This window comes from Gavialis gangeticus, unplaced genomic scaffold (genome assembly GCF_001723915.1).
Source record: "Gavialis gangeticus isolate Ggan-Ray unplaced genomic scaffold, GavGan_comp1, whole genome shotgun sequence".
NCBI lineage: Eukaryota > Metazoa > Chordata > Crocodylia > Gavialidae > Gavialis > Gavialis gangeticus.
The window spans coordinates 1,866,181-1,884,036 of NW_017729013.1; the positions used below are offsets into that span (position 1 = coordinate 1,866,181).

A 17,856-nucleotide genomic window follows, 5' to 3' on the forward strand; every position below is an offset into this window, starting at 1 on the left:
GGGGGGGAAATGCTTACGAGTTTTATGCCATTAAAACTCAATTAGTACTTTAGATTTTTAATAGTATCTGTAGGAAATGGGAAAATACACAATTCTTACTTCATTAGCTTGTTTTAGAGGACATCCTGGAACATTTAATGTTCAGATAGAATCTGATTTGCCAAAAAACATCATTTAAGCAAGTAGCTGTGGCAGGAAAGAAGAAAAGTCTAAATTTAGGGTACCAGTTTCTATAAAAAATAGAGTCCTAAAGCATCAAAGCACAAGCCCTGAGAGAACATACACTTACACTAGACCTCGCTGGCCGCGAAGGGTCTTCTTGTTGTAAAGAAGCTCAGGCACGGAAAGCTTTCCTGCAGTAGTGCATACCAGCAAACTGGGGAACAAGCACGCAAACCACAGTGTGCAAATCACAACTTGTCTCTGTGGTCAGATCGTCAGTCCCCTAATCACAACAGGAAGGAGTTACTTGCCCAAGCCGTTCCATAGACGTTGGCGTGACTGTTCAGGGAACTGCTTACCAACAGGACTCAGGAGTTCACAAGATGGGTCTCGGGGTGTATTGTTCCAGTACAGAGCAAGACCAGGCTGTAACCCAGGAATTGCTGATAATCCCACTGAGGTCCCACACACCAAAAAAATCTGACCTGGTTTGGTGCTGCTTTAAACCCAGCCTAGCTGGCACATGTCCCGTGTGGCTGTTAAAAATCCACCTACTAGTAGAGCCAAATCCCAGATAAAACCTCTCTGTCCGCTACTTTTAAGATCCAAATAAAGGTTGTGTTTCATGAGTTAATGGCTAATTGAATAGAAGCAGAACTGGGTAAAGCCAAAGACAGTACATGCAGAATGGTCAAGCACCGAGTAAGCCACGTTTCCGTGTAAATCAAGTCCGTCAAGCTGTTGCTGAATGTGTTTATCCCACGTATATGTTTTTCTTAGTCCGTTTCCCATTCGTTATTCTCTCACAAGGTCAGTTAATCATATTTTAGTGACTGTGAGCTGATAAATAATTTCAATAATTTAGCTGTACCCAAAGGTTTATTGGCTAAATGAAATGGCATGAAGTCTGCTTCTTTCATAGCACGTTCCTGCTGGTGCTTTTAATTCTATTTTATTTAGACCTGCTCTTTTCAATGACGCAGAAAACATTTTCAGATTAGCCGATATTAAACTGAAGGCATTTGAGGAGTCATTACTAGGCAACTGTCCTCATTTACAATAACTGTTAATGTCTAAAATGTGTTTTAAATACCCTAGTGCCTACTGCATTTAATTCTCCGTGTAATATGCTAATTCCAAAAGGTGGAAAGAGACATAATACTTAATATTTTATTGGAAATGACTAATAATAAGGAATGGTTTCCTTGCAGTTTTATAACAATTGGTAAGTTAATTAAATGTGACCTTTCCTGAAGGTCAGAATTATTATAAAACACAGAAGATCTCTCTCCATTATCTTTATATCAAATCAAACTCTGCCAGCTACTGTAAGACATTTTTCATCTTCAGTGTTTACTTTTGCCCTCAATGTCCTCTGCCTGAACACCTTTTCCCCTCTTCGGCTTTCCTCATTAGAAAATGCATGGGTGACAGCTCTCCTGAAGTGCAGACCAGCGAGCTCATGCAAAGCCTACTGAACGTTTTAACTGATCCTAACTTGGTATCAACTACTTTGTTGAGATAATTCCTTGCCTTACATGCAGGCAACTCTTAAATAGGAAGAAAAACGATAACCAAAATAATCAAAAAAAGGGGTGGGGAGGAAGGGACGGGGAAACAATGACGATTATTTCTGTTTCTTGTGTGCCTTACTACTACTTATATTTTCCATTCTAAAATAGACAGGTTTTGACTCTAAAAGTAGCCTTACAGGTTTCTTCTCCTGCAGTATTTATTTGTGATTCTGCTTCTAACTTTAAGGATATTGCTGGATTTTCTCAAGGTAAGTCTAGCTCTTAGATCAGGTCTAAATGAGAAGTGTCAGTACAGCAATGTTCATTAGGGATGCAATATTTTTACGACATTTTCACACTCACAGAGACCCTAGTGTGTATGTGGTTCTGCCAATATAAAAATGACTTTGCCAACATAGCTAAAGGAACTAGTACAGCTACAGAAACGTTTGCCAGTCTGTTCCAACTACTGTAGCCTTAGTTCAATCCAGGATATGAATCTAGCATCAGAACATTTGATGACCTCCAGGCAGCAGAATATTTTGGATATTACTATATTACTGAGTATCAAACACAAAGGGCTAGGACTGTTTTTCATTTATATCACTACCCCATTCCACTTATTGAGACATCACTGAACATGATGGGCCAAATTTTCCCTAAGCGTGAATTCACAGAGCTCCTTTGATTTTCAAAATGCATTTATTGCACATTAATCTGTTTCTCCAATTAAATGTTTCCTGCTTGAATCAACATGTCATAATGGCAATAATCCATTTTAGAAACTGATGTCAAGTTCAGCTAATAAGGTTGCAATCTCGCAAATACTTAAGCATAAGCAACTTTTCTCGTGTGAGTAAAACTGAACCCTAACATAACTAACAAACACCCTGACCCAGCAAATATTTATATGTGGACTTAAAGTATCTCTAATAAGGCTTATTCAAATCAGTGGGGTGATTCTCATGCTGGAAGTTAAGTACACGGATTTAGACTTAAATGGTATATAAAAATACTCAGACTATCATTTCAACATTTTTTGCCCAGTTCCACTTCTAAACAAAACCAACACATATAGCCAGTGCTTTGCAAATTTCTGAATGCTGATGCAGTACTCATTCTCTACTCAAAATATCATTATGCGAGTTAAAATTCTTGCCAGATCCAAAGTCTTTGTGTCTTTTACCAATAAGTTGAAGTTTCTGGAAACAGGGAAAAACAACCATATTTTTCAGCCACATATAAATTAGTTCTGCAAATTTTAAAAGCTACAGCTTTGCAAATAAGTTGCATCCATTGGTTTCAATGATATTCTTGATTATTAATATTCCAGTTATCAAATTACAATGCTTTATCACGTATGTCTTAGCCATATTGCTAGATTCACATTACTGTCACGAAATAGAGCTTTCAAAATGTACCAAGCCCAGAGCATGACTTTGAAATCCGAAGTAGACAAGGTTTCAGTTTTTATATAGTGAAATATAATATATTAGTAAAACTATTAAATTACCTACCCCTGAAGGGTTTGTATGATAGTTTGTCATTTCATTTCAAGTTTCCTAGGAAAAATATCACTCTAATAGTTTATGGCACAACCGAAACAGTGATGAAATTACTGGTGTATCCTGCTTCACGTAACACAGTCAGGTCTTTTGTCTCATCTTTTTCACATCAAGCCTCTCTTCACATGGTTTATGAGCAAAAGGTCTTTTGATTTTAAAAGATGATACTGCATCTCTATCAGAAACAAGCACCACAACTGCAAGCTTTTAAAAGCCAAAGCAACCAAGAACAAGAATAGTAAATCCTGGAGTGATGATTAAGGATAGATTCAACATTCTGCAATTTACAGAGCAGCAGTCCCAGCTCACTACAGAAAGGCAATTAAATCAGTTTGTAAACACAATAATAAAACTCACACTGTGACGGTAGAAGGGGTCAACTTTTGTAGGGTATTTGTCAAACTGCAAAGGGATCAAAGCATAAACTAGTTACTTGGTATTTTGCTGCTCATCTCTTCACTTCTGTTTGTAACACTCAAGATAGCTTTTCTACTATTCACCAACAAACCAAGCTAAACAAATACACAAGACTTTTGCATTGCATTGGATTTTTCATTCTTTCAAATAAAAAAAAAAAAAGGCCTGTAGGAAAAAGGAAAGGAATAAGCACCCAAAAAGCACTATTCCAAGTTGCACAGACATCTCACACACTACAGTAGATAGTCAGCAGGCTGAGTTCATCAGTTTAAATGCTGCCATTTGGTACTCATTGTTCGTTACCAGCACATGCATGGCAGTCATAAGGAAGAAAGTCATTCCACTGCTGGCAAAGGGTACCTGAGCAACAGCATTCTGCCTCCATTAAAGCTGACACTTTTTTATTGACTTTTTTTTTTTTAAACAAAGAATAGAGTTGTGCTCTACTTATCCTCACATTTCTGCCTGGGGTACGCACCATGGGTGGTGCTGGCGTTGGCATGATGGCTGTGGGCGGGATGGCGTGGGGGAAAGGCGTAAAGGTGTGCTGGTGTGTGTGTTGATGTGTGTGCTGGTGCTGGTGCTGGTGCTGGTGGAACTCAGTCCTCAGGTATGGTGGTGGGCCCAGGGAGGCCCCACGATCGGCACTTTGGGAAGCCAAAAATCGTGTGTTTAGTTCCTGACGAAGAAGATCTTGCTCTGAAACAAAAAATAAACCACAGGTTCAGGAGCTTTGGCTGTAACCCCAACTTGCCGTTGCTCATTTTGGCTAGCAGAAATGTATTTGGGTATCCACCTTTTTAAGGGCAAGCTATCTTCTTCCAGCTAATGCTGAACAAGTCACAGGACTTTCCTTCGGTTGTCTCAAAAGACACCAAAAGAGAAGAAAACCACCCACTTTCCCTTTTGTCCCACAGTTTATCTTCACTGCACAGTTAGTTTGAGTTATGTAACTCACGGGCGCTCCTTAAATGGAGTCTTCTCAACACAAACCTGAACTCGGTTGTTGCAGTATTTCTATAGGATATTGGCTGGCTCATCCACAGGTATAGGTTCACCTGAGTGAACACAACTCAGCAGACACTTAAGACCACCTTTCTGCAGCATTCATGCAAACAAGCATCATTTGCGCATTACCAGTCCTTCAATGCCACAGCCAACTGTGGGAAGAAGTCCATGCAAGAGCTTAAAACTGTGGAATTTGTCCTCGTGAATCTTAGCATGACATACAAGTGCTTTCAGCAGCCACTGCAGAATGGCTTCTCACTCCAACTAGGCTAACTTCAGAGAAGCAACTCAGGTATGGATAACTAGTGCAATGAAGACGTATCTCCAGATGATTCAAGTAACATGTGCCACCACCTGCAAAGTCCAGCACATATTTACCACGGGAGAAAACAGAAACACAGAACATGAAGCCTCCGAGAAATACTTTCCAAGAGTGGAAAGAATCTCTCTGGAAAGACCTGGATCCAGTTTCTGTTCTCCGACGAAGCCCAAATCTGTCAGTGACGACAGATCCTCCGTCAAGCAAGTATCCCTTTGTCCTCTTGGCCGAAATAAAGTAAATGCGACTTAGAACTGAGAGATGAGTTTTTATGTCATGCATATTGTACTGATACGCATCCAAGGCTTACCTGAGTAAGTACTACCAGCTGGATGTCCTGGAACCTGCAGTGTCCCTGAAGTCAATGGAGGTGGAGGAGGCAAAGCCGTAGGAGGGGCAAACATATTGGGGTGATGCGGGTGTGCAGGAGGTTGGAGGGTGGGCGTGAAGGTGTGCAATGGGCTGTGGCTTGGTAAAGAGAGGGGGAATGGTGAAGCGGAGGGATGGTGGGATATGTGGGGAGGAGGGGCCTGAGTCTTGGCTGGAGTACTGCTTCTGCTGCTGCTGTTAATAAAAAGGAAAAATAAAAGGGGGAGAAAAGTGATATAGCAACATATCAAAGGAAAAAAAGCTTCACTCCGTTCCCAGAATACATGTTTAGCTAATGTTAACCAAACTGTAGGTAGGATTTTGTCATTCCTTCCTGAAACCTTCTCCCCTGCTGTTTCTATGAACTTTACTTCCAATCTACTCTCCACGCAGCGAAGGCAAGGTAGGTTCTTCTACAAGAGGCTGGGACTTTGAAGTTAAGTGTTATCAGCCCTCTAACAAAATGTGAACGATCCACAAAGGAATAATCAACTCTGTGTTTATTACTTAATTAACAGGTTCTCTCCATCAGATCGCTTCCAACTGGTAGTTTCAGGCAAAGCAAGCTCAAACCAGTGATCTTTACACTAACAAAACAAGTGTTCATTTTTTATCGCCACTAAATAAAAATGAAAGAGACTGCAGTAGATACGAGACAGACTACAGAAAATTATTAATGGCTACGTGCTTACTGTGTAATTGCCTCCTTTCCTCCTCCCACAACAACGATTGAGGCAGAAGTAAAATATTTCTTTGCAGTTTTTCAGACATAACTCCCCATTAATTAACTTATTTTTTAAAAGTCGTCAAATTGCTGGTGCTTAGTTCTACTTCACATCATTTCAAGAACGGGATTTCATGGCTCTGCCGCATTGGAACCTAAAGAAACCTAGCCCCACTTTGGCTAAAAGTAAATCAGGATCGCGTATAGTGGTGGCTCAGACTCCAGCCTCTACTTGAAGCACAAAGCATCCGTCAAAATGGCTTAAAATGGGTTATTTGAGGGTTCCATTTCCATAAGGAAATCCCAGCTGGGTAGAGAAAGGACTGTCCTGAGTCAGGACATCAACCTAGAAGAGGAGAGCGCTTAAGTCCCTGCTCCCATATAGCTTTGCTGGGTGACCTTGGTCACATCACTTCATTTCTCTTACTTTAAGCCACCTAAATCTAGACCGGGAGCAGCATGTGCAACCGTTCACCACTGCCAGTACAGCATGGGTAGCCCCCGGTAAGTAACTAGGGGTGGGAGGAGGGACTGGAGAGATGTGGGGAAGATCCTGGCAGATCACCCAGGGGGAAGGGTGTGGGGGTTGACTGCAGGGGGGAGAAGAGAGGAGTAGCACAGTCCTGGGGTTAATGGTGAGTAGCTGGGCTTTCCTAGCCCCAGGGCTGTGCTGTGAACATGCACAGGCATTTAACCCCCTTCCTACCTGGTGGGGTTAACTCCTTCTCGATCTAAATTAATACATTTCCTGAGGTGCGATTGGGCCTGCCGTTTTTAGCTGAATTAAACTCTCCAAACACCCACACAAATGAGTACTTAGATTGACCTAACCCTGGCTAGGCTCATAGATTCACAGGCACCAGGGCCAGAAGGGACCTCGCAAGATTATCAGGTTGATCTAAAAGCAATGCCTATACGGGCCCTTGGTGTGATTTCATAAACATTAGGGCTGGAAGGGACCTCGGCAGATCATCCAGTCCAGCCCCTTCAATTTCCCACCTAGAGCTCATCCATTTCAAGTTCCTTTCGAGTTTCCAGGAAGACAAGCCCTTAAAAGCAACTCCTCCTCTGCGCACGTTCGGCCAGGGATTGGGACATACCTCACCGGTATGCTGAATTTCATCACGCAACCTCAGCATGAAAGCACATTTGTCTCCCTACCTTAAGCTGTTGAGGCTTAAACTGCTGCTGTTGTACGCCGACAATGGCTGAGAGAGACTCTGCGAGGATGGGTGAGGCTGTACGGGTGGGACGGTCTGATGGACCGTCTGCACAGGGGACTGCGGCCTTGGGGGGCGCTGAACTTGAGGCTGAGGTGCAGGCTGACACTGGGCTTCTTCTGGAGTCTGTGGCAGCTGGGAGGCTTGCGACTGGGGGGGCTGGAGAGGAGCCTCTGTACGCTGGACCAGTACAGGGCTCGGGCAAGGTGCCTCAGGCTGTGGCTCCAACTGAGGCTGGACCAAAGGCTGCGTGACCTGAGGACAAGGGTCTTTAGGCACCACAGGCTCAAGTAATGGGTCTTTACTGCTGTCCTGGCTCTTCTCTTGGCTCCTTTCTAGTCCTGATATTTTCGGGACAGCTGCCCCCCTTGCATCTGGGTCGTCATTTTCAGTTAGTGCACTGACTCCTAACTCTTTATCTGCAAAAACAAGAGAGGCACAATTGCCAAGTGTACAACCATATAGGGAAAACAAAGAAAACCAATGTTCATCATGGATCTCTTAGCAGCTTTAGTGTTGCTTCTTTTCCTACAATAGACTTAAAAAAAAAAAGAAGACTATATTAACTTGAAATCTGATCAGCTTCAACAAAATAAGTTCAATTCTTTCCAGTCATCACACTGCCCCCGACTGTTTCCTAACATTTGTGGTTTTTACAGTCACATTTTACATTTGTAAATGTTTCTAATTTGTCCATTATTGCACAAAAGACACAGCCAAAAAAAAAAAAAGGAAAACTGCACCCAATTCTGCAAAACACTTCAACGCGTACTTATCTTTACACAGGAGAGAAGTACAGTTCAACTTAGCAGATCAAACTACTTTCACTGTTGTCACCCTTGAGAGTTCAAAATAAGTTTTGCCACGCAGATTCAGACACACTGCTGGTCATCTAAGGAGGGGGGAATCACTGATTGACTTAAAAACAGCAATACTTTTTGAATCCTCTGAATTCAACTTCTAGTTGGTGCATTTAGGTTTCTGTTCATGTTGTTTTACGTAAGTTTTACATTAATGCTCATCGATACTAAACAATAATCTTCCTTTTGAAAACTAGTGTACTACCCATTGCTTAAAGGCTAGGGACAGAAACTACACATAAACCATTATAAGTGATCAGTTCAAATCTGTAATGCAACACAAGTTCAGTGCACATAAACCACTTTCAAAATGGCCAAAACCAGCTTAAGCTAAACCTGAATGAATGTAGTATCAGACTTAACTGATTTAGGTTAAATTGGTTTATTGCATTTGTCCCAGATCCCCTCCAGATTCAAGTTAACTCTCAGTCCGCCAGCATCCCAGGATGCTTTGCACCTTCCCAGCAAACCCCTCCTAGCAGGGTGGGCAGTCTAGCCTTGGCTCAAGCTGTCTGCTCCAGTCAAGTAGGGAGCAAGCATACTCTGTCCCTCCCTCCCCAAGTCCAAGCATCTGGCCTGAGCCACTGCAGACATGTGGCTGCATCTCTGGACTCTAAAGTGAATGTCTGTTCATCTGCTTGGCGGTTCAATCTACACAGCTTAGACTAACCTGCACAGACTGAATTGATTCAGCCTCTGGCTTTTTGACTATCTGTACTTACCCAGAAAGGTACATTTAATACAAGAGTTACAAAAGGTAGGAGGGTGTATCACTGGAGGGAGATTTGAAAGGAAAATGACTACATTTGTACACCTCGGGGGCTGATCTGCTGATGTGCTGAGAACCTGCAAATCTTCTTGCAGTCGCTGAGTACTCAGCAATTGTGAAACATTGGGCCTCACAGGCTTAAGGCCATCAGCAATGCCAGGGAAAAGATACCTAGGAAAAAATATATGGGTTCTTTCAGCTTGGGGTTGTGAATAATTCTCAACAAGAAAATACTTTTTTCTCACTTTTTGCCAATCTTTAGAAATAAAATGCTACTAAAAATGATGAAATATTGAATAGCAAAAGGCAAATTAAGCACACCTATATTTCAAATCTCAAGTAACGTACGCGAATATCAGATGAGGGTTCCCCCTGCCTCCCCCGCCCGCTAACCGAGGGAAAAAAACCTCCTTTTATAATTTCAGTAAATACGGTAAATAAAAACAACTAACAACACACTCCTATCCATCTATATACAGAGCATGCGGCAACAGCATTCCTAAGTTTCAAAATTTTATGCCAAGTCTCAGCATTAGTTTTTAAAACCCCAGCAGCTGGAGGAGCCAGGCTGCAAAGGAATTCCAGCTTCCAGTCAAACAGTAAAATAAGAGCTTCATATTCTTGGTTTGGGGGTGGGGGGGGTGTTGAAAACCTAAAAGAAATGCAACCTCGAGGGCCAGAAACTAGAAGACAAGTAAAACAATCCCAACACTTACTAATGAAAAATTATCCCATAATGTTAAAGATCATCTCCTGATTTTTGGATCCTGTTTCAGCTCTGCGCATTCACAAATCATGATGATATTGCTCATGCGCTGACATTTTGGGGTTCAACAGCTGAAGTATAACTTGTGTGGGGAGAGAGTAAGGGGAAGCCCATGGCATAGCTACTAGGCCTACAGCATTCCTTGGTGTACCTCTTCAACCGGTAACAAGAGCCACTCTCTCCAACACCACATTCAACCCATAAAGCCCATTGCTCCCCCCACCCCCACTTGCCTCTCCCTTTTTAATGCTCTTCAGTGCAGCAAAGTTTAAGTACAGTTGCTCCTTATGCAGATCTATCTGTGAAGATACAGGCATGCTGGAGTGGTCAAAACATATCATGTTATACTTGTGTCATCTGGCTTGAATTTTACAGTGGTAAAGAAGAATATGCCCTAGGGAAGCATCTTTGCCTCACTAAGCCAGAGGAATTTGCCAACTCGGCAAAAATGGCAAGCTGTCTAGTCAGGTAAATTAGGAATTGTTCAGAAGGTTTTGGAAGCTGGACTAGAAATGCAGAAAGCAACTTCTGAGGAGCAGTTCTGGCCTGAACTGGTGGGTACCAATATATAGTAGCTGTTGGTGCTCTGCCCTTCCTGCAGGTGACCAATGGGGTAGTTTCTATTTTATAGTAACCGCAGAGGCTGCCCAAGGAATCAAGGCCAGAAAAGTATGGGGTAATGCTGGGACAGTAGTACATCTCCTCGGGAATAAAAGTAATTACTCTGATGTGTGCCCAAGGTGTAGCACATTGCAATTAGATTGCAGGTTATAAATAACAGAAACTCACTTTGCATTAATTCTTTGGATCAGTTTTGTTTGATCAAACATTATTAAAAGTTGGATGGAATGAGATCAGTGTATATGTCAAGACAGGGCCCAGGTGTGGAAAGAGAACAAAATGAACAACAGATTGCTCAGGAACATGTGGATACATGTTCCTAATCCCCAAAGGGCAAAGAGTTATGATATTTTGCTTTTTAGTGAGATGGCATGATAATTATGGCTTTGAGGGCTTGGCCTTGTCATTAGACATTTCCTACAAGATGAACATAGTAGGTAGTCTGAGAACATAGCAGAGGTGATGCCTTCATTTCAGAGGGAAAGCTTTGCACTCAGAGCCCTTCATTAAGTCTTTTTATGTGGTATTTTTAGTGTCTCTTGTGTGCATAACATTTATTCAGCACAGCCCTCTGCTGCAAGGGTGAAGCGCAATTCCTTATACAATACCTTCTCCTCCCCTGGGGGGGGGGAAAAAACTATGAATTTAAGTGTCCCCTGTGTATTTTTCCTGCTGCTGCTTATATCTTCATTATGCAGTCCCGTAAGGATGATTTCCATTAGTTAACAGCTTAGAAAATGTTGTGTTTAGTGGGATAACACCGCTCCAAATTTATTTTATTTAGGGGATGTCAAATATTGAACGCTCTCTTTCTCTCATGCCAGTCTATCTACACTATACCACAACACGGTATCAAAGGCCCAGGAGTCTCTCTTACACAAGTACTCCCAATAAATGTATGTCTGCATGACCAATAATTAATGTATATAGTCCAAAGAAAATATTTCAGTTCACAATATCCTATTTAGGGACTTGTAATCCCATATCACTGATGAGTGCTATCCATTATACATTTCTTCTCGGGGATTTTAAATATTTCTCAGTAGCATTCCAAGGTCATATGTTCACGTCTATCCCTTGCCCTTCTAGCACTTCTTACACATACCATTACTTCTCAAAGCTTTATTCACTAACCACGGGAAACTAGACAGAGAGAGACCCTTATTTCATTATGATGTAGATGATCCACTAGAAACATTTCTGTGCCCCTTCAAGCAATACGGGAGTATTTTTTTCATCCAACATCAAAGAACAAAATGTGCATCCTATCTTTGTTTTGGGGAAGCCTCAATACCTAGTTTTGGATAAATAGTCGGTTTACTACCTCGGTAAGCACTGATACAGGATTTCCCTTCATAGATGATGTGAAAGTGTTGACAGTGAGGGGGGCAAAACTCTGCACCACCACCACTGCCCTCGCTGCTGCCAGGTGCTGGCTTCAGCTGGGCTGCAGCCCCATGCCCCACCATCAACACAGAAATCTGGGGTGGGGGGCACGTGCCTGTGCCCCCCACCCCCCGCACGCATCGCCTGTAATTTTCTTTCACCATTATGGTGAGGTTCTACCGATCAGCTATCAAATTTTACCGAGAAATGGATAACAACATGTAATAATGATTCCTTGAGTACTGAGGAGAAGCATTTGCTAAGTTTGCAGGCATCCAGAATTATTAATATGCAACTTGCATTTTATGCTTCTTCTCCTCTCTTTGCCCTTAAATGCGTCTTAAATCTGTATTTTTTTTTCTACTTTTCAGTTAATGCAGAACATATTATGGGCTCTCAAGATGTGGGACTTGGTCCTCCTATTAATCTAAAGGAAGTTCTCAGTTTGCTAGGTCTCCAAGATTACTATTCAGTCAGAACAGTAAGACCAGAACAATAGGCATCCTATGATGTCAAGATACGTAAACCGCGCTCACCTATGTGCATGTAAAGCAGATACTCTATATGCATGAGTTACATATATTACATACAATATAAGGACATGAGCAGGCACATACTCAGACACACGAACTTGTGTTCGTATATCTGTTAAGTATAACATAGAATCATAGAATAATAGAAAATAAGGGTTGGAAAGGACCTCAGGAGGTCATCTAGTCCACCCCCCTGCCCAAAGCAGGACCATCCCCAACTAGATCATCCCAGCCAGGGCTTTGCCAAGCTGGGTTTTAAAAACCTCCCAGGATGGAGCTTCTACCACCTCTCTGGGTAACCTGTTCCAGTGCTTCACCACCCTCCTAGTGAGAAAGTTTTTTCTACTATCCAACCTAAACCTCTCTTGTTGCAGTTTGAGACCATTGCTCTGTGTTCTGTCATCTGCCACCAACTGTTCAGCTCCATCCTCTTTCAAACCCCGCTTCAGGTAGTTGAAGGTAGCTATTAAATCCTCCCTCAGTGTTCTCTTCTGCATACTAAACAAACCCAGTTCCCTAAGCCTTTCCTCATAAGTAACATGCTCCAATCCCTGAACCACTTTCATTTCTCCCTACTGGACTCTCTCCAATTTGTCCACATCCTTTCTATAGTGGGGGGGCCCAAAACTAGACAGTACTGCAGATGTGGCCTCACCACTGCACAATGAAATGGAATAAAACTTCCTGTGATCTGCTGGCAATGCTCCTACCAATGCAGCCCAGAATGCCATTAGCCTTCTTGGCAACAGGGGCACACTGCTGACTCGTATACAGCTTAGAGTTCACTGTAACCCCCAGGTCCTTGTCTGCAAATTGTGTAAATACAAAAAATGTACGTGTCTCACATTATTGAGATATATAACATACAGGGATATAAACAATGCACAGAAACAGATACTGATCATTAAAACCCAAGCATTTCCACCTTAAACCCCTTTGTCTGTCTGGCCAAGATTCCCTTCTGTAATCTGAATCCTTTGTCTCATTCAGTGGTGCAATGGAGTTAGAATCTGGCCAGAAATGGCCCACTAAGATAGTACCTCATCAACAGAAACTTTGCTGCATTGATATATAGCCTATGACAACATATAATGAACACTGAAAACAATTAAGGTATCTGTGATGAAGAAGAGATCCACCATTTCTCAGGCAGCAACTTAGAGCAGGTCTTTGACTACTCAAACTTTCTCTTAGACTAGCTTGAGAGTAACTACTGTCTCCTAAACCAGGATCCATAATGTTCTGTCCACGGGTGCATGTAGGATCTTAAAAAGCAGGGTGTAGATAGTGTGGTACCCCCTCACATACAACATATGTTTTGCAAAATGCAGGTCACTGAAAATGCAAATGCGTGGCAATAAGGTTCAAAGGGAATGGGAGACAACAGGTGTAAAAAGGTAGCTGGGGGGAGAAGGGAAGGGGGAGAAGGTGATAAAATGTAGCTGGTAAAATGCAGACAGATCTGGGGTTATCAGATGGCAGGCAGGTTATAATGTACCATAAAGCCAATGTCTATATTTAGTCCATTATTGTTTGTATCTAGTAGATTTATGAAGGGATCTTCATAGGTTTGTCTACAAAAGGTGTTTTGTAAGGAAGACAGTGGCTATCTTGTGAGAGGCATGCATCGATCCACCAATCCCAATCCACTGGTAGATCTCGGAACCCTTTAGAGTCCATTAGAAGCTGGGGAGGGGGGCTGAGTGCCTGTGTGCATGCACACGTGTGCCCCAGTCCAGCAGGTCAGTCCCTGGGGGAGGGAAGGGGCAGGAGCTAGATCTAGGCCCCCGCGGTGAGAGACAGTGCCACAGAGGCAGGAGCAGGGGTAAGTTGAGTGGGGCCCCAGCCAGGTGGGACTTACCTGCTGGGGAGGTGGCCCCCCAATAAACGTTTTTTCCCTGTGCCTCGATCTGCCCCCCCCCTTTCCCACCCCACAGACTTACCTGCTGGGCGGGGGGAGGGGAGGGCTGGTGGCAGCACACAGTAGATCTTGGGTTGCTTTTAAATGCCAAAGGTGATCTCCTACTTAAAAAAGTTGGAGACCACTGACCTACAGGTAATTGGGTATTTGATAGATTTTCGGTGTGCCTTCGCTCTGGTATGCAGTTGTTGTTTCATTTCTCCTACATATTTTCCCTCAGGACATTTGGTGCATTGGATGAGATATATTTCATTTCTGGAGGTGCAGGTGCAAGATCCAGGACTGGTGATGGCAGAGGTGGATTAACTCATGGGCCAACCGAGCCCAGGCTCAGGGGCCCTGATTGTGGCTTGCTCATCAGTAGGAAAGTGAAAGCTGCAGTTTGTCTCTACACTGGTTGGCAGCAAGCAGCAGGGCTGCCGGGGCCTCTCAGCCAATCAGCAGCATGGAGACAGAAATGGCACCAAATTTAAAACCATGACTTTCGTTTCCCTGGCAGTGGGGAAAGAACTGCAAGTGAAGCCCCTCCACCAGTCAGCAGCAGGACTGGGCTGGGAAATCTGAAAGATTAAAGGTGCTGCCACGCACATGGCCAGGAGCACAGCTGGGCAGCCAGCACCCTGCAAGCAAGTCTAATGGTGGGGAAGAGGCGTGGGACAGGGAAGGAGTCAAGGAGGGGGGCAGGGGCAGGAGCTAGCCAGCCAGGACAGTGAATAACACTCTGGGGTGGGGTGGAGCTTTGGACGGCTCATCTGGGGGGCGCGGCTCCCCACCACTGTGCGCACCCTCAGGAGAAGCATGGAGGGGGGGGGGCAAATGCCCCTCCTGGATTTGTGTTCGGGGCGAGGGCTCTTTTCTGGCGGGAGGGCTGGGCCAGGGCTGAGAGTGGGGCGGGCAGCCGTGGTGCTGAAAGCAGTGGCTACGGGAGTGGTGAAGATGTACTGGCAGGTTTTACATTTTTGCTAGGATGGGTGAGTCTGAAAAGATCTATTTAAGAATTGGGTCTTCTTCTAGTATGGGCTGCAATTGTTTGAGGATTTTCCATATAGATTCCAGAGAAGGATGCTATGTCATAACTAACAGTGTGCGATTCGTGGGGATTTTCTTTTTGTCCTGCAGCAATTCTTCACTTGGTGGCTCTTTCAAAAGTATGATCTCTCTCTGGACGAGTGTGCCTGTTGGGATGAAAGCCCTTCTGAGATTTGCAAGATGACCATCGTGGGTATTCTCCTCAACGCAAATTCAGTGGTATCAGAGGGTTTGGCTATAATATTACAGCTTTCTTGTGGGGGTTAGGGTGATTGCTGGTTCTATGTAGAATAGATATGTTTGTCTGCAGGTTTCTTCTATAAGGTGGTTTGTATTTTGCCATTCTGGATATTGATCATGGTATCTAAAAAGGAAATGTTGGTGCTGGAGTATTCAGAAGGTAGTCTGACAGAGGGATGATGGTTACTGAATTTGTGATGGAAAAAATCAATCAGATATTGCAGGTTTTTGGTCCATATTCTAAAGAGGTCATCTATATATTTTAGGTATGGCATGGGTTTGCTGGTGCAGTTCTGGAGGAATTCTTCTTCCACATGGGCCATAAAGAGGCAGGCATATTGTGGGGACATTTTGGTGCCAACAGCTGTGCCCATGGTCTGACAGAAGTGTTGGTTATTGAACCTGAAGTTGTTGCGTGTGAGGATGAAGTGTATAAGTTCAGTAATATCTTTGGGTCTGTAAGTCTGAGTTGTAATCTTGCTCTTGTAGGTATGTAAAGCAGGCTTGGACGCCATCCTGGTGTTGGATGTTGGTATATAAGCTGGGTTTCTGTGTTTGTGGATTTTAGGGAGCATGTAAAAAGTCCCTAGATTGGACAGAGGGGGGGAATCAAGTTTTGTAGTTTTTCCTTGTAGTTCAGATGGAAATGATGTGATAGTGATTTTGAGTTGTAAAGTGAAAAGGGGAGTCGTATCTTCCTCTATTTTTTCATAGTAGGTGGTGTCATAGAGTTGTCTGTTGGCTTCTTTTATGTAGTCTTCACAGTTAAGGATAACTATAGCTCCTCCTTTATCTGCTGGTTTCATTACTATCTGGTGGCTGGATCTTAGAGATTCTACCGCCGTTCTCTCTGAGATGGAGAGGGTGTTACGGTGGTGTTTGTTGCTGATTATTTCATTGTTCGTTTTTCCCTGAAGCAGTCAATATAGCCGTCAAGTTTTGAAGTCTGTCCACTATGAGGTGTCCAGTTTGATGTTTTTTGGATTTTTTGGCATTAATCCTTTCCTTTGATGTTGTCACAGGATGAAGTGTTGTTGAAAGTGGATTCATTTTGGTTATGGAAATTCCTTGAGAATGAGGCATCGAAAAAATTCTTCCAGTTCTCCACATTATAGTATCTTATTAGGGTATTTTTCCAGACAAAAATGAAGGCCTTTAGAGGGGACAGATTTTTCTGCTTTGGTAAGTGTGTGCATGGAGAGACTGATAATATTTGAGGGTTGACTGGTTCCTTAAGTTTCATCAGGCATGAGGTTAGAATGTTGTTCAGTACTGGTGTTCTTTCTCTGATGGTTCTTTCGTGGCTGGGAAAGTTGTTCCTGTAGCAACCGGTTCCAGTTCTTCTTTTTAGGTTGGATGGAGGTCATAAAAACATGTTTGGTAGTCTTTTTGTATGCATTACATAATATTTTGGAAGATATCCAGATTTATCTCTTTTAAGTTGTTGTAGTGTGTGTTGATTTCCATCTCTTTTGGAGTAGGTTATGTGAAGGAGATGATTTCTAAGTTTGTATGAAATTTTCCTGCATAGTTGTGAAACATATTTGGAGTTGTGTGTAGTAGTCAGAGGACTGTAGATGTTCATTCCTCTGGGAATGATGTTGTACATCTTGCATAGGCTTAAAAAATATATGTCACTGTTGACTTTGGCTTCTTTCTTCTTCATGTCTGAAGTTGTAAGAAGTAGGAGAAACAACCGTGTACCAGAATGAATGCATACCAAAAATCTATCAAAGACAAAAATACCCTTTTATCTGTGGGTGCACACTTCTCACAAGACAACCGCTTTCTCTCCAGTCTCTCAGTTCTAATCCTCAAAGGGAATTTACAAAACACCTTTCACAGACAAGCCTAGAACTTCCATTCATAAATATACTGGATACAAAAGATCATGGACTAAATATACACTGGATTTATGACACATTATGACCTGCCTGACATCTGATAACCCCAGATAACCTGTCTGCATTTTACCAGCTACATTTTATCACCTTGCTCCCCCCACCCTTTTCACACCTATTGTCTCCCATTCCCTTTGAACCTTACTGCCACACTTTTGCATTTTCACAGATCCTGCAATTTGGCTTCTGTTCTACCCAGGAAAGCACACAAACACCAACAGACTCTCCCTATGCCTGAAAACGGGCATTTGCGCCCAAAAGTTTGCAAAGAACAATTTTTCCAACTCTTCAGTTGCTCTAATAAAAGATATCACATCTACCAAAAGAACGTTGTTTGCCTCTGTCCTTAGACCCACACAGCTACAACCAACAACTCTCTATTCATTTGAATAATTTTTTGATCAAACCTCAAGCCCCACATAGTAAACTGGGTTGAAGTAACAGAAAACCTTCAAAGTGTCTGTGTTGCTGATATTTTGGAGACCATATGTGAAGTGTATTGAGGCAACTTTACACATATGTTCATAGCATA

The 17,856-nt window shown here is 42.8% G+C and overlaps 1 protein-coding gene across 11 annotated transcripts in view; it reads right to left on the reverse strand.

The window, feature by feature from the left end:
• The window catches only part of AUTS2 (autism susceptibility candidate 2), a 1,406,131-nt gene that overhangs the window by 28,279 nt on the left and 1,359,996 nt on the right, over positions 1 to 17,856 (reverse strand). For 6 of the 11 annotated variants that reach the window (XM_019511380.1, XM_019511386.1, XM_019511379.1 and 3 more), the window contains 4 exons: positions 7,240 to 7,717; positions 5,296 to 5,549; positions 4,116 to 4,357; positions 3,599 to 3,643 (listed from right to left, as the gene is read on the reverse strand). In XM_019511380.1, coding sequence (XP_019366925.1) covers positions 3,599 to 3,643; positions 4,116 to 4,357; positions 5,296 to 5,549; positions 7,240 to 7,717 — 1,019 coding nt within the window. The remainder of the gene's footprint in view (positions 1 to 3,598; positions 3,644 to 4,115; positions 4,358 to 5,295; positions 5,550 to 7,239; positions 7,718 to 17,856) is intronic. The other 5 variants (XM_019511385.1, XM_019511378.1, XM_019511377.1 and 2 more) reach the window with 4 other exon arrangements.